This window comes from Sinocyclocheilus grahami, unplaced genomic scaffold, assembly GCF_001515645.1.
Source record: "Sinocyclocheilus grahami isolate Dianchi unplaced genomic scaffold, SAMN03320097.WGS_v1.1 scaffold67.1, whole genome shotgun sequence".
NCBI lineage: Eukaryota > Metazoa > Chordata > Actinopteri > Cypriniformes > Cyprinidae > Sinocyclocheilus > Sinocyclocheilus grahami.
The window spans coordinates 1,278,051-1,303,456 of NW_015505246.1; the positions used below are offsets into that span (position 1 = coordinate 1,278,051).

The 25,406-nt window shown below is 38.7% G+C and overlaps 2 protein-coding genes across 2 annotated transcripts in view; one reads left to right on the plus strand and one right to left on the minus strand.

Moving 5' to 3' along the window:
* Positions 1-15,380, minus strand: part of LOC107585149 (gamma-aminobutyric acid receptor subunit beta-3-like) — an 83,396-nt gene extending 68,016 nt beyond the window's left edge. The window contains exon 1 of the mRNA XM_016272041.1: positions 15,199-15,380. Within this exon, the coding sequence (XP_016127527.1) occupies positions 15,199-15,293 (95 nt within the window). The 5' untranslated portion in view covers positions 15,294-15,380. The remainder of the gene's footprint in view (positions 1-15,198) is intronic.
* LOC107585151 (gamma-aminobutyric acid receptor subunit alpha-5-like) overlaps positions 1-24,778 on the plus strand; it is a 29,271-nt gene extending 4,493 nt beyond the window's left edge. Inside the window, exons 6-10 of the mRNA XM_016272043.1 lie at positions 7,114-7,196; positions 13,648-13,791; positions 16,488-16,640; positions 20,020-20,231; positions 22,786-24,778. Coding sequence (XP_016127529.1) covers positions 7,114-7,196; positions 13,648-13,791; positions 16,488-16,640; positions 20,020-20,231; positions 22,786-23,079 — 886 coding nt within the window. The 3' untranslated portion in view covers positions 23,080-24,778. The remainder of the gene's footprint in view (positions 1-7,113; positions 7,197-13,647; positions 13,792-16,487; positions 16,641-20,019; positions 20,232-22,785) is intronic.
* Positions 24,779-25,406: the final 628 nt, after the last annotated feature.

Here is a 25,406-nt window from a genome sequence, read left to right on the forward strand (position 1 = left end):
CTGCCTGCCTGCTTGCCTGCCTGCCTGCCTGCTTGCTTGCTTGCCCTGCCAACATTTTCACAGGCCCCAACACAAAATATTACAAATTAATATATTTTTTTCTATTTTGTTTAATTTAATTTGTAAAATTATTTAATTGTAATTTGGAAAATGATGGAAAATTTTTACTGATTATTTTGTAACTTTAAGTCAATTATTGGTGATGCTACCAAGACTAATCTAATCTAGACTAATGTGTCATTTTTGCACTTAAAAAAAACATTTATTTTATCCGCCTAGATAATTTAACCTAGTTTTCAACAAAGCGTTTTTCACTTTGAGCAGTGTACTGAGGTTCCAGAGGCAAATTCTAATTTTGTTGACACTCCACGCATTCATTTATTCAGAAAATGTACCTACTGCATCTAGTTTATTTTGGTTTCTCTTTTCGCCCTGAACCAGTTATCCAAGGGGGTTCCAACCTAAGGGTGTTCCAGAGAAAAAGCAAGAGGGGGTGAGACAAAGCAAGAGATAGAAACAAAGGAAAAGGAGAAAGCGGAAAAGGCCATGTGGCTGCATGTTTTATGCCCCTGTTGTTGAGTTGTTCTTCACAGACTGTCTGCTCCATTACTCGCAGTATCAGGGCAGAGGGAGAGAACATGCACGCACACACTTACACTCACACACAAACAGTTTCTGCTCGCCATGCTATCATCAGCAACAATCTACTGCCAAGCACTGAACACTGCTGTGTTAGTGCTGTATAAAAGCTGCTATTGTTGTTCTCAAATGGCATCAATACTAAATCCTCTCTGTAGTAGAATCTGCTTGAGAAAGTGCTGAATTTTGAGGAGCACAATCGTAAAGTGTTTAGATTGTGGTGGTTATGTATTTGTTGTTTTTATTCCCCCAGGGTTACAGATATGATGATCCATTATATAATGAGTTATTAGTTTTTATTAAGTCAAATTTAAATGCAAAGAGGGATTTGGCGAGTTTTCCATAGAGGTAACAAATAAGATTTCATGTAGTGGGGCTAAAGCAATATAAAATAAATGAAAAAGTCAAAGAACATGGATAATTTAATTTACATGAAACGCATTCCTTTCTCATTTGCGGAGCGTCGCCTGTTTTTTATTGTCTGTGTTGTATATTGTAAGACCAAATGCATATTACAAAATTATTCAATTGCTAAAGCCTTAGATAGAGCTGCTTTTTTAGATCGTAGATTGAATGAGATCATCAATCAAACATTAATGACTCTGAGAGGAAATGACTTGGAGCATGTCATTTAGAAATCAATGGTGGAGCTATTGTAGCTTGCCTACAATAAACTTTGCCCAGTGTTGCATTTCCTAACAGTGCGAACCATTAAAAGGGCTTTTTACCACTCACTAATGTGCACATTGTTTCCAGAAAAGTGATAAGCAGTAAGGTTTTTTTATTTTTCCTGCTGAGATGGAAAGGAGCACCTTAGCTGCCATGAAAAAGCAAGGCAAAACAGTTTCACCACCCACATTCTAAAAGTGGAATGCAGTCTACAGGCTTTTATTAGAGTTAAAAAAAGAGGTTATGAGACCGAACAAAATGGAGATGTTCTAGAAACTGTCAAATCTTCTGAAGGATCTGCCATATTTTTAAAATAACTTCTTAGCTTGAGCTCGATGTTGAGACAAATGGTGCAGTAGGAAAACATACATTGTAAAAATCACAAATATAAAGTAAAAAAATTTTTTTACGGAGTCATAAACAACTTAGACACTGAGAGGGACACATCCACCTCAATATTCAAATTAATGGTCAACCAATGTGAATTTTTCAATGAGCGATTGTTAAAATTTTACCTTTGATCCCCTTAATACTGAATATCTGTTTAGATTTTTGTGTATACATAACTCCTTAGTATATATATATATATATATATATATATATATATAGTTTGACACAACAAAAAATATTAAGTGACAAAAAAGCAAGGTGCAAACGACTTTGCTACTTTGCTAGCATAACTGCTTAAAATAGTAATGAACTGTAATTAATCAGTAATGAACAGACATCTGATTCTCCATGATTTTTAAACTGCTACTTGACTGTTAATGTGCAAATTAATACAAAGTCCTGTAGATTGTTGTATGTTATGTACAATAATTTCTATAAATTGCAATGACACATGCATACACTGTATATAAAGAGTTCATTTTCAAAAACATATTACTAAAAATGTTCAAAACTCATGTTTTTTTAAATCCTGTATTCCAATTAATATAAATCAAACTGCAGTTGGGTTGTTTTGATTAAATAATAATAACTAAACATACAGCTAACTAACACAATAAAAAACATTTATGAAAATAAATATAAACAGAGTTATGTTTTGATATCTTTTGTTTGACACAAAATAAAATATTAAGTGACAAAAAAGCAAGGTGCAAACGACTTTGCTATCCACATAGCATAACTGCTTAAAATAGTAATGAACTGTAATTAATCAGTAATGAACAGACATCTGATTCTCCATGATTTTTAAACTGCTACTTGACTGTTAATGTGCAAATTAATACAAAGTCCTGTAGATTGTTGTATGTTATGTACAATAATTTCTATAAATTGCAATGACACATGCATACACCGTATATAAAGAGTTCATTTTCAAAAACATATTACTAAAAATGTTCAAAACTCATGTTTTTTTTAATCCTGTATTCCAATTAATATAAATCAAACTGCAGTTGGGTTGTTTTGATTAAATAATAATAACTAAACATACAGCTAACTAACACAATAAAAAACATTTATGAAAATAAATATAAACAGAGTTATGTTTTGATATCTTTTTTATATCTGTTTTAATAAACTCTTCATATACAATCTGAAAGGTAGACACTTCTACTAGTAAAAAGCACAATCTATTACTATATTATCTCTTTAATGTGTAAAGAAACGGTAAATAGTATTTTAAGTATGCATTTATTTATAATTGCAGCTTAGGTTTGTATATTACTATAGTGCTGGCACAGAATCAGCCACTGTTATTTAGAGAAACAGACATCTTCTACAGAACATTCATGTGAAATTTGTAAGACAGCCAAAGGAAGAACAGAAAATAATTTATGAGCTTTAATGGGCTATCTGTCACAGTACAGAAGGAGACCAGGGATGGAGAGGTAAAGTAAACTGTGAGCTTTATTGAACAGATGCTGGGAGAGGGAGAGAGATCTGGAGAGCCAACGGGTTAGAGAAACTGTCTGAGGAATGGAAGGGATTGGGCTCACGTGATGACGGGTTCCTTTGTGGATCAAGGATGGCACAGAGACAGGAAGGTATCAGGATGGAGTACGGGTTCAGTGAGTCAGCTAAGGAGTAGCGTGGTGAATTGTAGATCGGACGGTGGGTGACTGGAAGGAGCGTGCTTTTGAAGGTGGCTTGATTGGTGGCAGCAGGTGCAGGTGATCAGAATCCAAGTGAGTGAGATCTGGTGAGATTGGTGATTGTGAATGTGAACTGGTGTGAGCCAAGTAGGATTCTGGGATATGGAGTCCAGAGCTGGTGACATGACAGATACTCCCTGACATTACCTCACCCTCCCGGAAGGCGCGTCCCGCACCGTAACATACCACCGAGGAGGGGGGACGGGTGCCCTGGAGGCTAGTGCAGGACTGGAACAAGATGGAGATAAGGAGAGCCTCCAGGGCGGATCAGGGAGCCATGGCGGATCATAGACCTTGGGAGGCCACGACGGAGCAGGGGACTCGGGAGGCCACGGCAGAGCAGGGGACCCGGGAGGCCATGATGGATCCGCCGTGGCCTTGGCTGGCTCGGCCACGGGTATATGCCCCCCCCCCAATTTTTCTTGGGGAAATCTGGGAATCTTGGGGGTCACTCTGGAGGAGCGGGCCCTTGAGGGCGCTCTGGAGGACTGGACAGGACCAGCGAAGGCGATGAAATAGAGCTGAACGGGACCAGCGGAGGCGAAGGAGGCTCAGAGCAGCGTGTTAGCGCGGTTTCTGGGGTGAGGACGGGTGCCGAGCACCCCGGGGGCAGCGCCATGTCCGTTAACGCCGCCTGACACACTGGAGCCCCTCCTGGTCTTAACTGGGGATCTGGAGCCCCTCCCGGGCCTAACTGGGGATCTGCCAGCTGCCTTGGGTGAGCCGGAACAAGATGGAGATAAGGAGAGCCTCCAGGGCGGATCAGGGAGCTCTGGGAGCCATGGCGGAGCAGGCAGTTTGGGAGGCCACGGCGGATCATAGACCTTGGGAGGCCACGACGGAGCAGGGGACTCGGGAGGCCACGGCAGAGCAGGGGACCCGGGAGGCCATGATGGATCCGCCGTGGCCTTGGCTGGCTCGGCCACGGGTATATGCCCCCCCCAATTTTTTCTTGGGGAAATCTGGGAATCTTGGGGGTCACTCTGGAGGAGCGGGCCCTTGAGGGCGCTCTGGAGGACTGGACAGGACCAGCGAAGGCGATGAAATAGAGCTGAACGGGACCAGCGGAGGCGAAGGAGGCTCAGAGCAGCGTGTTAGCGAGGTTTCTGGGGTGAGGACGGGTGCCGAGCACCCCGGGGGCAGCGCCATGTCCGTTAACGCCGCCTGACACACTGGAGCCCCTCCTGGTCTTAACTGGGGATCTGGAGCCCCTCCCGGGCTTAACTGGGGATCTGGAGCCCCTCCCGGGCCTAACTGGGGATCAGGAGCCCCTCCCGGGCCTAACTGGGGATCTGCCAGCTGCCTTGGGTGAGCCACGGACGGCGGCGGACTGGCTTCGGCTCGGGACCGGACACTCCCCAGACAGAGGAATACACCTTCTCTCCAACATAGTCCAGTGGTGTCTGGGAGGTCCAAAGGGCGATGGGTGTTGGCCCCAAGCCAGAACAGATGGTTCAGGGTGGCGTCATCCATCGCCGTCGCCGCTGCGAGCTTGCAAAACTCCTCGGCGTACTCGTAGTAGGGGAGATCCCGGCGAGCGAGGACGGAGAAACACACAGCCGATTGCATGCCGTGGGGAGAACTCATCTGTGCCGTAGGTGTGGGTCCGATCTTCTGTCACAGTACAGAAGGAGACCAGGGATGGAGAGGTAAAGTAAACTGTGAGCTTTATTGCACAGGTGCTGGGAGAGGGAGAGAGATACGGAGAGCCAACGGGTTAGAGCAACAGTCTGAGGAATGGAAGGGATCGGGCTCACGTGATGACGGGTTCCTTTGTGGATCGGGCTGAAGAGGATGGCACAGAGACAGGCCGGTATGAGGATGGCGTTCGGGTTCAGTGAGTCAGCTAAGGAGTAGTGTAGAGAATTGTAGATCAGACGGTGTGTGACTGAAAGAAGCATGCTTTTGAAGGTGGCTTGATTGGTGGCAGCAGGTGCAGGTGATCAGAATCCAGGTGAGTGAGATCTGGTGAGATTGGTGATTGTGAATGTGAACTAGTGTGAGCCGAGGAGGATTCTGGGATATGGAGTCCAGAGCTGGTGACATGACAGATGCTCCCTGACACTATCACAGACCAAGTAAAGCTCACAGTCAGGATAAAGCTCTGAGCGCTCATGATTTGTCAAGGCCCCAGTGCCACATCATTTCATCTCCACATCCAGCAATGCTGAACTCAGCACTACCTGTGTTCAGTAAGTACATAGCGAGCCCTTCCCCTCCCATATGGCTGGTTTTGATAAAGTTGTGTGAGCTGGTCGAGTGGAGGTTGAGTTTAGAGGACAGTCCTTCATTTTTCCAATACAGCAATTCATCATGGAGCTGTCAAGAGATGAAGGCCCTGCACTGATTAAGTGAAGGAACAGCGCCTCACGTGTCCCGCCCCATTAATTACATTCTCGCAGGATTTTCAGTCAGAGATACAACCATTGGCCCTTCGACCCCGGTCTCATACTCAGATGCTGATGATGGAGGTTTTAAGCAGTTCTAGTAGCATGGCAATATCAAACCCTTCATTACACTGTCAGCTGAGGGTCAACGCTGACGTCTTATTGCATTGCTTACACCAAATCATTGAATAGGCTCCAGCCGGGATGTTGAGGGAAAGGCGTAATGGCTAGAGGGTGGCATAATATGGTGGCCATCCTGTAGCCATTATGGTATGATCAGCCTTGATCTCATATATTTGCTTTTCTAAATGGCTTTGCTGATGACTATTGGTTTAGCAGCAGACTTTGAACATTGATTTAAATAGACTTTATGCAACCTGGCATTGCAAATCTAATGGACGTACTTCGTTGTAACAGGAAGTGCCCGAATCCTTTTGGCTGTTCAAGAGAGGGACAATAATAGTGTGATTCTACTTCCATTTCATATTTCGAATGTCATGTTAGATCACTTATATACTATATAACATCCAGCAATCAAATTCAGTGGCACTCACTCAGATAGAATGAATTGATGTTCATCTCAATCACATTTAATGTGTTTAGCCTCAGATCTTTTCAGAAAATCATATGGTTACAGAATTAAAAAGCTGTGTTTCATAAGTGGTCCACTAGAGGGGGCTACAGGATAGCAGATTCAGCCACTGCAGAGCCTCCGCAGCGTTGTCTACATCAGGGGGTTTTAAAGTTATGTTTTAACTTTTAACATAAAGGCAACAATATGTTTTTACGTATAGAGACTTATTTATACAGTGTACGAAATTCTTATATATATATACACACACACACTGTATATACATTTATAACACTGTACTTGTGTTTTCTTACATTGGTTTTAAATTACATAAGACTAGTTAACACTGCTGCGTGAGTGTTTTGAATATAAACGCTAGTGTTCTTGCTTATAAGCAAATCCAGAATTAGCAGCGCTTTACTTCACCGATTTGGCAGCATTCCTACATCTAGCACATGAGGGCACCCTTGTTCTATAAATACATCTAAGAGCACTCAACACGCTAGCTCAGTCTTCCTATTAATATACACAAGTTATTCAAGCCTATAGCTACATTAAGGGTATTTTCAATAAGACATTAAACACTGATTGAATTAGTTACAATCAGCTACTCACTGTTCCAGTGATGATTGTCACTAAGCTGATGATGATTGAAGACATGTTTATACTAAAAACTGATCGTTAAAACATACTCAGATGTGCTGATCAAGATTTAATCATATTTTCATTTTCATTTTTCTCTCTGCAGATTGACCATATCAGCGGAGTGTCCCATGCAATTGGAGGATTTCCCTATGGATACTCATGCCTGCCCACTCAAATTTGGCAGCTGTAAGTCCATAATGTTTTATTCTGAATGAAGAACAATTCCTTTGCTACTGCCCAAAAAACCCATTGTAATGTATACTTCATTGTCATTATAAAAAGATTTTAAAATAGCAGATTCCAAGAAATCAAAGAAATATAATCACTACTCAAAATGCAAGATTACATCCATCTTATTCAGTAAATGCATATGAATAGTATCTCACATTTAAATGAACAAGATGCAAGTAGAAAATCTTCATCTTCATTTCTCTCTGCATTTGTTCTCAATACATTTGTGTACTTTTTACTAAAATATTGAGTAAATTTATACTAACTTGGCCTATTTTAGTCAGCTTGTCGGACTGGTGTTTAAGGTATATCTGAACACATACTGAGTCCAGTTTAGTCTGATTATCACGTGGCATCCTGTCCAAGAACAGGATTAAGATTATCACCTGGTGCTAGCAGAAAGAAGGGTGACTTGAGGATTGGATTAGTAGGAAGGTGTCCTGCCATCCCTCCCACGCTCACGTACGCACTGCCCGCACACAAAAGAAAGGCTTTTTGGTGCTAAGAATCCAGGAATGACCTGAGATGGGCTCAGCTTTCTTTGATGTTCAGGGCATTACAGGATAGGGCTGTACATGGAGAGCCTTTGGGTTGGGATACAGCAGAAACCATGACAGACAGTGCTTAGGAGGGGTGCCACTGATGTTTCATGATTGTGCATATCTGAATATTTTATTGTATTTTATAGCTGCATAGTAAAATCCCTCATGACCTGAAGTTCATTCAGTAGTTGCAAAAAACCACGCATTGTGCTTACTGCTTACGCTTTCCATGGGTACGTCAAGATTTAATAAATAAATTTAAAAAATCGGCCAGCATAAGTTGATGTTTAATCTAATCTGGCCCGTGACCTAAAATGAGTCTGATGCAGTGCTTTTGGGAATCTCATAGGCTTCCCAATGTGATTGGATGGATTGTTAAATTAGAACATCAATGTAGTTAGAAGTACAGTATAAAATCTAATCACTCTAAAAGTAAAATTGTACTAGCCTGCCTGGTTTGACCTGAATCCAAATTGATGTATGCAGACAATCCTTGAAACTAATATTAAACCAGCCATGCTGCATCAATTTAAGATACTCCGCTTTCTAAAAAAATTAAATATATATTTTAATAACTATAATAACAAGGCTTAATTTTTTCCCCCACCAATTCTTGTTTTGTTTATATCTACTTTATGGACAATAGTATAACCAACATTTACTTGATTACATTTTTTTCATTGATCTGATCATATATTATCTCTTTTATTATAGAAGCAAGAACTACTTAACCCACTATGAATATTTAATGAAGATTGAGCATGATTTTCACAAATGAACAGTACGGTGTTAATAAACATGAACTATCCTGCACAGAATATTATTGGATTCTATTATTCAGCTATTTTGTTTAATTAGTAATTTCTCAGCATTTCTTGTTTTTTTTATATTTTACATTCTACTGAAGATTTAAAACACCCTGAGCTATCTTAAATGTCACAAATGGTGTTAATTATTCATTGTCAGGTGGTAATTGAAAATGTAGCTTTCATTAGGACTCATACTTGGGAACGTACTTACAAACTTAGAGTTCACAGACTTGTTTAATGCTGTGTAAGTTACTCTATATACAGGCAGCAGAGAATTAGTGATTTAACTTGTAAATCGCACAACAAATGTGTTTACTTGATGTATTGTGCTCTGTTATGTAAAGGTTATATAAATTCTGTCTGTACTTAGCAGCTTTTGTTTGGCTGGTTGGATAACAGTGACAGACGCCTGGTTTTAACCGTCATCTCAATCAAAATGCCTTAGAAAGGCAACGGCGTTCATGTAAACGACAAAAGTTGTGAAGCTGATGTGTGCGGTATGTTAATGCGGAGCTTTTAGTTAAGGAATATTCTGCTCTTGAAAGAGACAGACAATCATTCTCATGGTTAATCTCAACAGACACAATGTACATCTTCGGCTAAGCAGACTGAGTGAATCAGGTACAAAGGCATTAATTTCATGATTAATGTAAAGTCAGCTAGTCATTATCACAGAATAGTCCCTGATGTGAAATTTAGGGTCTCGTATCACCCTGTGAGGGTTTATTTTGTGATAAAGATTGGCTGACTGTACAGTACATTATCCCACTTATTGCATGGCTGGACATGAAATATTGATTTTGAGTTTAAATTATTTTATTATGTGAGAAGAGAGAGACTGTGGAGTGTCTAGAAGCACTGAACTCTGTATATGTCTGTCTGACTGTACATTAACCCAGTTATTACATGGTTTGACAAATTAATAAATTGAGATGAAATATTTTGGTTATCAGTGAAATTATTATATTAGTTTAGATGTAGAGACTGTTGAAAAGCTCTGTAGGTTTTCTAAATGACCGGTCATTTATACAGCCATTATTCAGCAATATACTGCATGAGCAATAACAAAAATAGTAAGTCACTATTTTCTTTCACTCCATATTCTTCAGTCTGTATGTCTTGTTTTGACATCTACTTTCTTACATGTCCATTAAGGTTTATTTGATGACGTTAGTACCAGTCTAGTGTATATTTAGCACTTCCCATACTGCAGTACAGCCTTCAGGTTCTCGTGCCAGCAGATTCACCTCAAAAGATTATATATACCAAAGATTACTGCGGGATGATTCAACCTTGTAAAGGTCCCCAATGGTGAATCATATTTTTGTTCCGATTAATCCAATATATCTCTTCCCAGAGAGTTTTGAGAGAGAAATAAGATAAGGCATAGGTCAGCAATGGAGGATATACCGTATGAGGTAGGTCTACAAATCTACAACATGTGTTGAGATACAGGTATAGGCCTATTTAAAGGATAGGCAGTAGACGGACACTAAACAAATATGCATACTCATTCAAAATATGTCTAAACATACACACACACACACAAAAACAGCATTTCAACAACCAAGCCTTTCAATCACAAACATATCCTGCAGCTTTAAGAATACTGTCTGTGTTTGCTTCTCAACCTGCTGAGCTAATGGCTAAAGATGTCACTAGCTGGTGTATATAGAGTATTAGGGTCACCTTAGGGCAGCCAAGCCTCATAATTTGTGTAAAGAAAGACAGGCTTTATAGGGACAGGTTGAAAGGTGTGGGTGTTTGTAGAAAAGGATGGAGTGTGTTATTTGGTTGTTTATTTTTATTTCTTTGTATAAATGGACATTATATTACTTATGCTGCCATATTGCTTCTATCTTGTTTATTAGTAAATGTTTGAGAAAGAGATTCTTATATTTATTTATTTATTTGTGTTTTTTGGAATTGTCTATGCCAGTGCTTCAAGCTAGTGGAAAATTATCTTTGCTGCATTTTTGATCTTTTTCTGAATATTCAACATTTTATATTAGCAGCAAAAGACGATCATTATTATAATTTAATTGTAATTAATTTACTCATGTAATTTTTGCAGATTGTCACATTTTGGGAATGAACTACTTAAGTTCTTTAACTTGCTTCACATTGTCATTGATTTGAAATGCTGAAAGGCATTCAATACTGCAGTAAAACAAGAGTGGATTGTAAATGAGATTCACAAACAAAATGAAAACTCTGACATTAAATGATTGATTTAGACCTGCAATAAAATAAGCTGTAAAAAATTAACATTCCTAACCACAAATAAGCACACACATGCTGGTTTCACTATATTAATGAGGACATCTCATCAAGTGAGGCCCACTTTGTGGGTGTTTGATATTTCACTCTATTTGTGAGGACATTTCCCAAAATGTGCTCCTCTCGAGTATAGCCAAACTTTTATATACACGCACACATTCTGTCAAGTCAATCCACACTGAACGATTTCATTTTACTGGAAAGTGTTTCAGTCGTGTGTGAGTAAGAAGGTTATTCTACAGGCTATTCTCTCTTTGGGCTGTCGTAATGAAGAGCTACATTTGTTTCCCTCAAGTTTCAACCTTTGACCTATGAGAAATATTTTGTCCTCTGTAAGCTAGACCTTGTCACTTCCTTTGGTTTATCAGATGCTGTTTCCTTAATGACTACAGACTACAGTATGTCAAAAAAGTAAGAATAACATATCCCACAGTGCTCTGGGTATAATATAAACACAAAAATCTATATTTTCTGACCCATTATTATTCTACCATGATTTCTATCATCACTACCACTATATACAACTTCAGTCTCCTCCTTAATTCAATCCATAGTAGGCTTGACAAAGTGTATAGTTTTACATTTGAACTTAAATGAGTTCAGAGCTGTCCACTAAATTTAATCCAATTAGATCCACTTACAATCACCATATATAATTAGCAGCAACACTGTCTTCACACTCATTAGTTTATTTAGTTGTTGGCTCCTGAACTTGCACTGAGCTTCAAACACTATCCTAGGAGAACTGGTATCTAACCCTTAAAAAAGAGTTTTAGGTTTTCTTCAGGTTTCTCAAAAAAGTCTGAAATGCCACACACAGTCAGTAAAGGTTCATGCCATAAATCCACAATAATGATGACAGTAGTAATGTGCTCTGTTCTTGTGTGTAAGAAAGGGAGATAACACAGAATACAAACATGATATCAGCTTAGAGATCCTCGACTTTTCAGTGCTTACCAAAATATAGGAAATAACACTATAGCCACATGCAAAATAAAATAAATAAATAACTTTATTTTTTAAGTACAATAAAAAAATAAAGAGAAAAATGTTTTGCAATAAAAAAAACTTAGAGACATTAAATACTTTCTATAAAAAAATGTGGCCTGATTCATGGAACACACGGCATTTTTGTGTAAATTGTATTTAAACCCATTGGTGTGTAAATCTACCCGTTTATTTGAATGCACAAAATGTATAAATATTAAAGAATTCTGTGCATGTTTCATGAATAAAACCCACTGTTTTAGAACTGTAAACATACAGTACATTTGTCCCAAAAGTGTTGCATAGCAAAGTGTTGTATAAAATGCTGTAGTTAAAAATAGAAAATTACAGGACTTGCCAGCATTTTGAACTAACTACGTATGCTATCTGTCCCAACAATCAGTATTAGCTTTACAATCTTATTTGGCTGGTACCCTATAGAGTCTTAACAGGTAATGTGTGGGCTTGTCCTCAAGTGGACTGTCCATTCTGAGAAGTGTCTATGAGAATGGCCTAGAAGCTACTTGCCTATGATGCCTCACATAATACATTATATTATTACAGTATTTCAACATGCAAAAGCCTTTTCTGCAACCATCCAAGGAAATCTGGCACAGTTTTTTGGTGAAAGCACAACATTATCTGTAGGGTACACAACCCCAGGATGAGAGCTTTCACCATAACTGAACTGTGTTTCAGTGCTTCAGTGCTTTTAATGATTCAGAGGAGCATCTGGTTACGAGTATGTTAGTTATGACTTCAGAAGTCAGAATATTTGTAGCAATATCAATAGCAAGTTTGATTTTCCGAGTCAGGAAAAGAGTAGAGGAGTGGGGGTGGTGAGACTGACAATTTGTGAAGTGCAAATTAGTTTGCAGGAATTTTGCTTGGGGTATCTAAGTACGTCTGTGTGTGTAGATTGTTGGCAGAATAATCCCTCAGTCTAGATGGTCGAAGTCAATCTTAATTGTGATGGAGACAGCCGGCATGAGAGTGGCAGGATTAATGTTTTGCTTCAAGATTGAATGTCACAATGGTGGGAGGGGGTGAAAGGGAAAAAATGGAGTGTTAAGAAACTCTCTGTAAAGCTGCAGCTATTTTATGTGAAACTAGTATCTACTGAAAATGTAGTTTCACGTTGTGTTGAATGTGACTTGATTACAGTCTGTACATGAAAATACATACAATAAAAAGAATTATAGAAAATTATAAAATAAAATGTAAATTGAAAAAAAAAGGATTAGTGTATTAAGAGGATTGGCCGTTTTTTTTTTTTTTTTAGATCTCTAGCTTTTTTGCAGGACAGCTAACAAAGGCTACACATTTTTTTAACATGTGCAAAGACATGTCATTTTATTGAAGTATTCCTCTAGTTGTCTTCAACTGAGGTGCAGGTGTCTATGAAAATCTAATTTTTAAGCCTCATGGTCTGATCCTATTTTTCAACACAGGTGCAGATGATTCAATTTATTACCCAGCTCTACACTTGGCAGAGTCAGAAAAACATGCTCCCTGTTGATAAAGGAAGCTGATATTTCCCCATGATTGACAGGTGTAGACACTGTACCTCCTAAATCTGAGAAATGAAAGTTACTTGCATGCAAATCGCAATGCAATCAACTGACAATGACTGTACAATCAAGAGTGGGTAACACTTATGCAACCTTATTCAAAGACGGGACTAAACAGATTGCATTTAATTTGAACTAATATTCCAGGTGCTCGCAGTGTCTGGTTAATAAACGTTATCATTGCATAATAAGTATAAACTACTGTGTGTTTTTCCAGATGCCTACCCTATCTCAGAAGTGGTGTATAAGTGGACTAAAGGCCCTGGCATGTCTGTGGTAGTGGCAGAGGAAGGGTCACGTCTTAACCAATACCATCTGATCGGCCACACTGTCGGTACGGAAGATATCAGCTCAAGCAGAGGTAAATAACTTTCTCTGACCTAATCCCATTGCAATGTCAGTCAGTCAGTCATTTGGTGTAAGATCTTTGATTCAGCTTTACAGTTAGGACCATGCTCCAAAATGTTTTGTAGTAACGTAATGCCCATTCTTGCTAATATATCATATATTTTCTTTCACAGTTCATCTGACCTTCTAACCTGTTACATCTAATGCATTATTTCCTGGAACAGGATGTGTTGCATCACACCATTTCAGTTTCATTTTCAAACATCGTATGACGTCGTCTCTCATAAAGTGATAGTCCTTCTGTGATTATAGCTTTTTCAAATCAAGCTGGATGGCAAATGAGTGATGAGGATTTCAGTACACCTCCCACTCACGGCCAGCTGTCTCTAGGACCAGCGAGAGTACAGGAAGAGATGAAGATGAGAGAGAGGGAGGGGAGAAAACAACACTTATCCTGAGCCATTGGGTCTGGAGGGTTAATCCTTGTGCTTCCCCATCAGTTGTGCTTTTACCATGTGACGTCGGTCAGCCACCATTGGCTCAAGCTGGCAAGAGACACATGGGAGATGAGCGAGGGGGAGAAGGGGGCCTATGCAGCATCTGCCTAATTCGGTTATGTAAAGATGACTGGTAATACACTCATATCATTTCTGCCTCTAGCTTTGTAATCATGTGTGGGGGGTGGGGTTGGGGGCTTCCCCTTGTTCCGCCTTTATGGATGTACATATATGGATAATCGTGCTGAGCTGGCGTACACTCATATTCAATAAGACATTATCGTGCTCTGATCATGAGCTAGGCAGTCACTATCAACTATGCCGACCATGTCATGTTTTAAATCCTGCTGAGCCATCTCTCTTTCTCACTGCCATTGATTTACACATCAAAGTTTGCCAGCTGTCATCAGGTGGCCAGAAACACTTTTAGAAACTAGCTCTGAGGCCACGGTGTTCCTTTCTGGCAGGTCTTCCCCTGTCTTCTGATTTTTTGCCCTGGCTGACTTGAAGGACAAAGGTCAGCTGGTCATTACTGCTGCTAATCTGAGGTGCAAACCTCTTTACAAAGCTAAAAATAGATCCCCCAGGACTTCATCTCATGAGCGCAGGGTCATTAGCTCAAACCCAGTGGAAAAGAGAAAGAAAGAAAGGGAAAAAAGACCTTCTAGAGTCTGCCAAACAGATGGTAAAATTATCTCCAGTGGAAATGTCAACATTCAATCACTTGGCCCGCACTGTAAAGACATACAGATAACCTGTCACCTTTTATTAATAAGAACTCCCATCCAGAAAATAGCACCTACCCTTCCCAACTGTTTCAAATTGATTTAGAAGCTGACCCCCCTCAGGTGCTCATCCATTCCTATTAACGTTCAACACTGTGTTATTTTTCTTTGAGTGTAAAAAAAAATCAGACCACTCACCAGTTGACCAGCATGGCAGCGTTGTTCTCTGCTATGAATGGGAGTTCTCCATAAACACTCCAAAAGCTTAGAAGTAAAATCCACCACAGTCGCATGTTTGTAGCTCTCAGAAGAGTCCCACCCCGCAGGGCACATCCAAGGTGGAATATATGAAATGGGGCACTGCCAGTTGTGCTTTCTTCCCGGCCATTGAAATAAAGGGTCGAGCCAGACGAAGGGGATGCGACGAGCCCCTCATGACGAGGACATCTTTGCCCCCAGGGCCCTCACAACGTTCAAACTTTTCCTTGACTTCCAAGGCTCAACAGCTTGTCATCCTCTTCATCTGATCCACTTGATCTGTCCCCTCTGATCTTGACTAGATTTTGCGCTATTGCTCTGTTTTTACCCCCTTTTTTGTTCCCTCGCTTTCTCTCTGCAAGCCGTGAAAGAGTATATCCTAAATGCGGATGGCCTGGCCTGACAGAATGGATGGAACTATTGAAAGAGCGAGAGAGAGAAGAGTTTGTGTGTGTGTGTGAGAGAGAGAGAGAGAGAGAGAGAGAAGCCTGCAGGATGCAGATTGTGACAAGGGATTAGTGGCACACAAAAATCCGATTTTGCCAGGAGAAAGCAGCAGTCATCAGTGGATTTTCTATAGTTTATCAGACTGTGTGGCTCAAAAGGATTTTTTTTTTTAAAGCTTCAAATTCAATCTTCGCTTGGTTAACAGGATATATAATGTTTTTTCACTCTGCATTCTCTTTTCTATTCCAGTTAATGATTTACCTCACCATGTTCCAGTGCACAGCGTGACAGCTCTTAAACACACCATAAATGTGACTTTTGTTTAGATGATTCAATCTCTTCCATTCTGATGATTTATGCCGTTTTTATACCTTTAAAATAATTTATGTTCTACTCTTTTACTAAAACAAAATCAAATCATCTTTGTGGCCAGACATTATGGTAACTGTCCACTACTTGGTGCTAATGAGACCACAAACTAGGAAGTCAAAGTGTTTCCCTTTACTCTGAAAGAATACTGACAACACTGTTGGAAAATTCCATAATTATATCAGTTCCCATTTGTTTTGATTTGCCTCATATTATTATGGCTCTCTCCCTTGACTTGTTTCTCTCCACCTCTCTCTCTTTCTCATTTTCTCTTTAAAGCTCTCAGCTGGTTTGCACTTATCCCCCCCAAGAGTTTAATCACACTCTATCCCTTCCTCTCTTAGTCCCTTTGTTTCTTCTCTTACTTATTTTTCCATCACTGTTTTCTATTCTCATTCTTTCTTTCATTGCAGGTCAATACACAGTCATGATGGCCCATTTCTACCTGAAGAGGAAGATCGGTTACTTTGTGATTCAGACCTACATGCCCTGTTTCATGACTGTCATTCTGTCCCAAGTCTCATTCTGGCTCAACCGTGAATCTGTCCCTGCCAGGACAGTCTTTGGTTAGTGCTTCCTTTTTCCCCCCTGGTATGCGAGTTTTACACAGACACACACACACACACACACACACATAGCTGTTCTACAAAATAGTATACAAATAGTATAGAAAATAGTATACAAAATACAAATAGTTCATGTAGAACTATTTGTATACAAAATACAAATAGTTCTACATGAACGGGGTACCCCCTCATGAATGCTGCCATGAATGTTTATTTTTTTTTACGTTTTAATTTTAGTAACCTTATTATTTCAATGATTCTGTCTAATACATATTTCATTTCAAAAACTATTTTTAATAAATTTAGTTGTAGCAAGGCCCTGTTATCCCCTGCTGGTTAATGTTGTAACTACACCATCTGGACACAGCTTCTTTCTTTATTGAGAAATCCAATATTAGCTGTATAGTATAACTCAGGTGATTTACTTGAAAAGTTAAGAAAATGCTAATGCTAATAGATTTCTTGAGTTATTATAAATTTCTTAAACCATATTTTTTAGTAACTTCACTTTATATAATTTTATCATATGTATTATAACTTTTAATTATTATTTTTATATTCTCATTTTAATTTTGACTTTTTTTTTTTTTTTCAAATTTATAGCTGTAATTTAGTTTTAGCTTCAGTTTTCGTAATTGTAGTACTACAACTTTCAGTTAGTTGGCAAGGGAACATTTCTAATTCTCATTTAAGTTTTTTTTTATTAAAGTCTTATCACATTTTTTATTTTGGCGAAATGGGCAAAAAAGGGCAGTGATAATTTTTTTTTCAATAGTTATTTTCAAAGCTTTCCATTTACTCTCATTATAAAAATAACTTTATTTTTTATTTAGCTCTAACAAGCAAGTTTTTGGTCAAAACTGTAACATTTAATTTAATAACATAATATAACATTATAATTTTTATAATCTCTTGGTATTGATTCCAAACAAAAGGAAATATATCGGCATTGGCTCTAGGCCAAAATAAATTGAAAAATATCGGCATATCGGATATCTGCAAAAATCCAGTATCGTGCATCTCTACATTTAACAAAAACGATTTCAATAGTTTTAGTTAGGATTAACAACACTGTTTAGCATGGCTCCATTAGCCCCTGCTGGTTGATGCCAAAACTACATCATGCTAATGGTAATAGCATTGTCCAGTTATTACAGATTTATTAGACAAAAAAACTGCTTGCACCTTTAAAAACTTATCAGCATCAGGCATTTACTCCTCCAGTTCTGTTTGAATGTAGAGGATTTTTTTATCGTTTTCACTCACCTAGCATGTATGGATTCTTATCTGTTGATCCTTTCGTTCTATCACTTAATGTTTTGCTTTGTACATCGATAATTCTCATCAAAATGGAAATCAGAATTGACTGATGCAATCAGAAGGAATGAAGAGCTAATCCACTCGGATGAATTCACACCACCGTTCCTATTCAATTCTGGGGTCTTGCATTGTATCTTGGCAATAATCAGCAAAGCGAGCAGACAGTCCACAAGGAATATGTGCCCACGCAAACAACATCTCTATGACTGGCCAACAAAGGATACATCAAAACATAATGCTTTCTCACACGCATAAATATACAAATATCCATGAACAGAGGCTCAAAGACCCACTCGCTGATATCGCTCATGTGACAGTGTTTTATTTGCATAGCCCGAGGCTGAGAAATCCCGGAGCCGTATGCCTGAGGGACTGTAGTACCATAGCTATTTATGTCTAAAAGTCTCTGTGACCGCTGCCCGGGGCAATCTGCAGATCTCCCTCTGACAGGGACAGCACACCTCCGCTCCTCAGACACTTATCGAGAACTATTCTCAGATGCTTTGCATAAAGAATTATAATGATACTGTCATTCTAAGGGCATGTTTGATATAAAAAAAAACATTTATATCTGAACTGCAGTGCTGCTGTGTTTGACCCTTCATTGCTACCTTCTATACAGTTTTTTGCTTTGATAGAAATAGACTGCATTTCTGGGAATGAAATGATCTTAATGTCAGTATTCCCAGCTGGTATGTTTTGTTTTGGTGTTAAGATGAGTTTATGATTCATGAAGCAATATTTTATTCATGCACAGTATTTTAAAAATTAAAAGAATTATGTTGGATGAAAGACAAAATTTCCCTGCTGGTAGGGAAAATGATCACAAAATGATTCTGCTTCTACTGAAAATGTTTTGATGGATTACTGTGATTGTTTTCGCCACATAAATCATGTTATATTATAAGCGTTATATGCCTGTTTATTTTGAAGAAGAAATTATGGTGTAACTCTTATATGTTTTAAAGAAATGTATTTTGTTAATTAAGCATGTTGTTTGATTTATGGTGTTTTACAAAGATACAAACTTTAAGGATCTAGACTGTAATGTCTATTAGTTTTCATTTACACTACCTGTCAAAAGTTTGGATATATTATTTGGAATATTTATGATATTTTAATGTTTCTGAAAGAAGTATCTTAAGCTCACCGAAGCTGCAATTATTTGATCAAAAATACAGTGACAACAATATTTAAAATATTATAATTTACAATAACTGTTTAAGTGTAATATATTTTAAAAAGTAATTTATTCCTTTGATGGCAAAGCTGAATTTTCAATAGCTATTACTTCAGCTTTCAGTGTCACATGATCCTTCAGAAATCATTCTAATATGCTGATTTGGTGCTTAATTGTTAATTATTTTGTTTGTGTTTTTGCTTTGTTTGTTTTTGCTGCTTAATATTTTTGTGGAAACCATTATAAATTTTTTTCAGGATTCTTTGATCAATAGAAAGTTGAAAAGAACAGCAGTTATTAAAAATAGAAAACTTTTGTAACATTATAAATGTCTACTGTCACTTGTGATAATTTAAATGTGTTCATGCTGAATGAAAGTATTGACTAGAGGAATTGCTGCTGAAAATTCAGCTGAATAGGTTAAAATATAAAGTCATTTTAAATTGTAATAATATTTCACCATATTACTGTTTTTGCTGTATTTTTAATCAAATAAATGCAGCCTTGGTGAGCACAAGAGACTTTATTATTAAAAATTCCAAAAGAACAGCAGTTATTAAAAATAGAAAACTTTTGTAACATTATAAATGTCTACTGTCACTTGTGATAATTTAAATGTGTTCATGCTGAATGAAAGTATTGACTTGAGGAATTGCTGCTGAAAATTCAGCTGAATAGGTTAAAATATAAAGTCATTTTAAATTGTAATAATATTTCACCATATTACTGTTTTTGCTGTATTTTTAATCAAATAAATGCAGCCTTGGTGAGCACAAGAGACTTTATTATTAAAAATTCTGAATCATTCCAAATTTTTGACCAGCTTTAGAGAGCCCTTATTTTATAACATCCTAAATCTATGTGTTTGGTCCTCCACAGGTGTGACCACAGTGTTGACCATGACCACCCTCAGCATCAGCGCCCGCAACTCTCTGCCCAAAGTAGCATATGCCACTGCAATGGATTGGTTCATCGCTGTCTGCTATGCCTTTGTGTTCTCTGCGCTTATTGAGTTTGCCACAGTCAACTACTTCACCAAACGCAGCTGGGCTTGGGATGGAAAGAAGGCCTTGGAGGCTCAGCAGCCTAAAGTAAGATAGTATGTTTTCACGCATTTGTGCATATATGGTGTTCAACTCTCAGAAAACCTCAGAAAGAGTCTTTGTTGAGTGCAGTTTCATAACATGACAGTTCTGTTCTGTTTGACGCAAAGGTTACAATACATTAAGGTTATATAATATGCTTTTTCTAATTGTTTTGAGACACCCGAACAGCTTGAGAGTGCTCAGTCACAACATTTCAGATGGTGACACTAACTCAAATGTCAACTGCTTTATTAGATGAGCTGTATTTGTGTTAGCTGCTGATGGATGTCACATTTGGAAATTCTACAGGATGGATATTTAGCCTTTACCCAAAATGCCCTTCAGACCTGACACTTCATTGAGATTTCTGAGAGCTGCTTGTTTGATGTACATGCAAATGCCAGGTTTCTCCTTATGCAAGATCTATTTTCACCTAGGTGGTAATTTTTCATTCACAGTGGACAAACAGAATTCAAAGAGCGGTCAGTGTACATGTCACTGTGCTGAGTTTGTTAGTAAAGGCTCTGCAGTCAGACCTCTGAAGGTCAGATTTGGACCTCCAGCACAGCTTTCTTAAATGTCACCCTCACTTTTTTTTTATCAAACACCAACTTATTCCTCCTCTCCTGCAGAGGCGTCTTTCTAAAACCCCGAACCCCTGATGTGGGGCCCTTCTTTAAGAAAGAGCAGGAATTGATGTATACAAAATACTGTTCATTATTGGCATGAGTATATTATATGCACACACACACTGCTATTCAAAAGTTTGGGGTCGGTACATTTAAAAAATGTAAAAGCTGAGCTGAATTTTCATCAGCCATTACTCCAGCCTTCAGTGTCACATGATATTTTAGAAATTCTAATTCTACATAAAAATTTGAATATTTCAGAATTATTTAATGAGTAGAAAGTTAAAAATAAAAGTGTATATATGTGTGTATCTTCAAAAAAGTATCATAAAAGTGTTCTGAATTCTTTACAGCAATTACGTGAGTTACTCAATGATAATCTTTCTTTTCAATGATCATAAAATCTGTGAGTTGAACTCAGGAACTCAGCTCCAAATAAGATCTTTCCGTCTATTGTGAACCAGATGTGATACAGCGCACAGACTTGTATGGACCATTTTAATGATGCGTTTGCACCCCCTTTTAGACCTGAAAACTTTATTCTTTTAAGCAAAGATAAATTGTGGAAAAATGGGGTGGCTAGACAAATGGTTCAAGACTCATTTGCAAATCACCCATCACTACTTCTCACATGAACTTGACTTAAATTTGGGTGTTTCTCACTCCTTTCTAATGACTGAAGACATGTGATACAGCGCACAGACTTGTATGGACCATTTTAATGATGCGTTTGCACCCCCTTTTAGACCTGAAAGCTTTATTCTTTTAAGCAAAGATAAATTGTGGAAAAATGGGGTGGCTAGAAGCAACTCAGAACCTTTTGTCCACCACCCCCACAAGCTGGCATGGTGACAGATTACCTCTGCCCACCTGAAAGTACTGGAACATAAAAGCAATACAGCAGGATTTTAGAGCTATAACTGCTGCTTATTTTCTTTTCTATCTAAAGTAATAATACTAATTGTTGAGAAATGTCCTTGAAAGCATTATAACTTTTATAGATGAACAAGAAGATGTGTAACTGTGATAAACTAAATTATATTTCACTTGGAAAAGTGCCTCAAAGTCACTTGCACATACCATTGAGTGAGTCAAGTTCAATCCACTCTTGTCTAAACCGCAGTCTCAACCGCTCCATTATTATACTGTCGCCTTAGGCCCCGTCCACACGGAGATGCGTTTAGCTGTATACGCATACATTTTGTATCGTATAGGCGTTTCGTCCACACGGATCCTGCGTTTTGGGAGAGTGAAACCAATATTTTTTGATACCGGGTCCCAGAGTGGATAAATCTGAAAACGCCACCCTTGCGTTTTCGTGTGGACAGCGAATCCATACATTTTCTGAAACGATGACGTCATCAGCCCACGTCTCGCCCCTAGTCAGACACCACTACATCACGTAACATGAACAAACACTGAACGATTGTCTTTTTATTAACTAACATTAACACAGATTAATAAATGTATTGTTCCATGTTCGTTTGTATACCGCGCGCAAGGTTTATGAGCATAGTCCAAGTCTTCTTCTCCATTTTTAGTGTATCTCTGTGGCAGAATTACAGTGCCACATGCTGGTCTGGCATGTATACTACATCGTTTTGTGTCAGTTTTGTGGTTTCGTGTGGACGCCGATATTTCTTGAGACGAGGGAAAAAAAAGATTGCATAGGGAAAGCTCTGACTTCGTGTGGACGTAGCGTTATTAATTAATCTCTTCTGCTGGCCCTGCAGAGGCCATTGTTTAATGTTCAGACTCAGATCTCTGTTAACCATGACTGTGTTTCACCTTTAATTAGAAGGTTACGACCTTCAAACTGGTTAATTATCTGGGATTTCTCTGAGCAGATAGTTAGCAGCTTTGTTCTTACATTGACAAACTTGTTTAAAATCTCCTGACTATAACAATGTCTTCACCTTTCTCAACCACAGAAAAAAGACCCACTGGCACTCTCCAAAAAGCCCAACAATGCCTGTTCGTCTGGAGTTAACTTCACCCCCAACATCATGAAGGATGCTGCTATCTCAACCATCTCCAACAGCACCACAGTCCAGTTGAAAAGTGCTGAGACCAAGCCTGCAATGGACCCCAAAAAGACCTACAACAGCGTCAGCAAAATTGACAAGATGTCCCGGATTGTGTTTCCGGTCCTCTTTGGGACTTTCAACTTGGTCTACTGGGCCACATACCTCAACAGGGAACCGGTTATTAAAGGAGCCGTTTAGCCCACACAAAATCCCAGACACCACCGCGACATTCCATGCACAACCTCTTTTTCTTCTCCACTTCAGTATTCAACGACAAGCTGACCATGCAAAAAACGATGCCGAGTACTTATTTACTGCACCTCTCACTTCGCTAATCTATAAGAGGAGTGCTCCTGTTGAAGTTTCTTCCTGATATCATAAATTGCATGATCGATTCAAAGCTCTATGGGAATATAATTGCCATATCTGCCTTGACTTCCTACTTTATATTTCCCTGGTTTCCACTAGTTATCGCATTCATCTTTCAATGAATTGAGCGCCACAAGAGCTACCATTTCAGTCATGAAGTTTCCAAGGGACGTGAACAAAAATGAACGCATTTGGCATCAACATTTATCACAGTATAAAAAAAAAGATTTATGAAAAGAAGTACAGCAAGGCCAAATGCTATGCAAAAACCATTTTCTACTATGTTGCAATGGGTAATTGCTTATAATGAAACCCTTGCTTTGTATTAATGGACTTGAGGCTTCTCTTCTTTGTTTAATAGCTTTAGCATCAATGATATAAGGCAGACAGATGCTATGCTAAGTTTTTAGCTATGCTAAAAATGTTGCCTTCAGAGGGATTACTTCATACGAGTGCTCGGAAAAGTGTCCAGAAATGACTGATTTCACTTTTGTTTGTCTTTTTTTCTAAGCTTTTTTGAAGTAGCTCAATAGAATTGTGCACCTTAGGCAGCTTTTCACACTTTAGACCAAGATATTCTGCAAGGTGAACAAGGTCGGGTTGCAGCTAAGACTTTCGAATCATTTGTACATAGCTTGTGTATGCTTTGCTTTTAACGTAGATGCAGCTTAACGTTAGTGAGGAAGAGCTGAAAATGGTTCTGATACGCTACTCTAATGTGCAGCCAAAGCGACATGAATGATGGCAAAAACGCAGATTGTATTGTGAAATAGTGTAGGCTTTGACAGAATGTGGCATTTCTTTACAGTCAGTAGTTTTTGACTTGGCTTTTCATGCTGTTTACGCGACAACCGTTTTCGTACTTTTCTCTGTGTTGTAAATTGGTCATTGGGTTTTGAGGTTGGAACGAGTCAGCAAAAGCCTTAAATGTTGACACCTAGTGATATTTTCTTTGCGCTACCATGTAGACTAATGTGAAATGATCAGGTAAAAAGGTCTGAAAACAAAATGAAAGAAACATTTACATTGAATAGTTCATACATTTTTCAGATTCTAAAAGAGAGAGAAAGGTCAGGTATAGAGCAGAAAGGAGTAACCTGCTGTTGCCAAGCATGTTAAAATGGATCTTGTTGAAACCGAAATGTCACACTATATTGCCATCTCTGGCATTCAACCGAAACGCATGGCTGCTTATTTGGGGAATGAAATGGAGGAGTGAACAATGATCTTTTTAGTGCGAAAGTGAGACTCTGAAAGATTCAGGTTTTATCCTGTAATCATTCTATTCTGAACTTGTTAAATGAAAGTGAGACGGCACAAAGAACTAAGTGACCCCACAGATGATGTGTAGCTCATTAAGAGGTCAACTATGAGAGCCATTAAGCTCCTCTGTACGCCACTCAGGCCTATTGGAGAATGAATCATTAAAAGAGTTCAGTGAGTCAGTAATGTGCCCTTTTACAACAATGGATGTTTCCAGAAATGTACAGATGTTCCTCAAAGCATACATATCTGAAGCAATAAATTCTGCCTGATATGTTTCTTGACCAACTTCTGTGATCCCTTCTGTTTGAGTTGCTCAAAATATGTCTCTTAATTGCAAATCTTTACAACTAACCTGACCTAGAATGTTAAAGCCAGTCGCATTTGATCAACAGCCAGGAACGATGATCAACAAAGACTTTATTTACATCAAAAAATTGTAATTTCTTTGCTTTGGTTAATGCTGGACCATGTGCCACGGAATTGCAGGGGTTTTATGTTTATTGGGTTCATGGCTGCTCTTCACAGGCTCATGGCAATAAGACATGCCTATGAAGCTTAGTATGATATTGTCCTAATGGAACGGTTGCTGCAGAAGCCACTGTAACTGTGGAAGAAGGATTCTTCCTGGGATTACTCCTGGGATTATACAAAACACACACGCATGCACACATCAAGACCAGAGTTCCTGGAGCAGGGAGGATACGGAATCCTTCCTCTGGTCCTGTGTGCCAGCAACATCTGGCCCACATCTGTTTGTGAAGGATTTAGCTTCACTTAAGTTGCTTTTGCAACCAGTGCTCCTATACACGGTATTGAATTAAACTAGTACCAATGCGATCATGTATTTGCATTTCTGTATTACATGTGCGATATTATATGCTAGCATATTG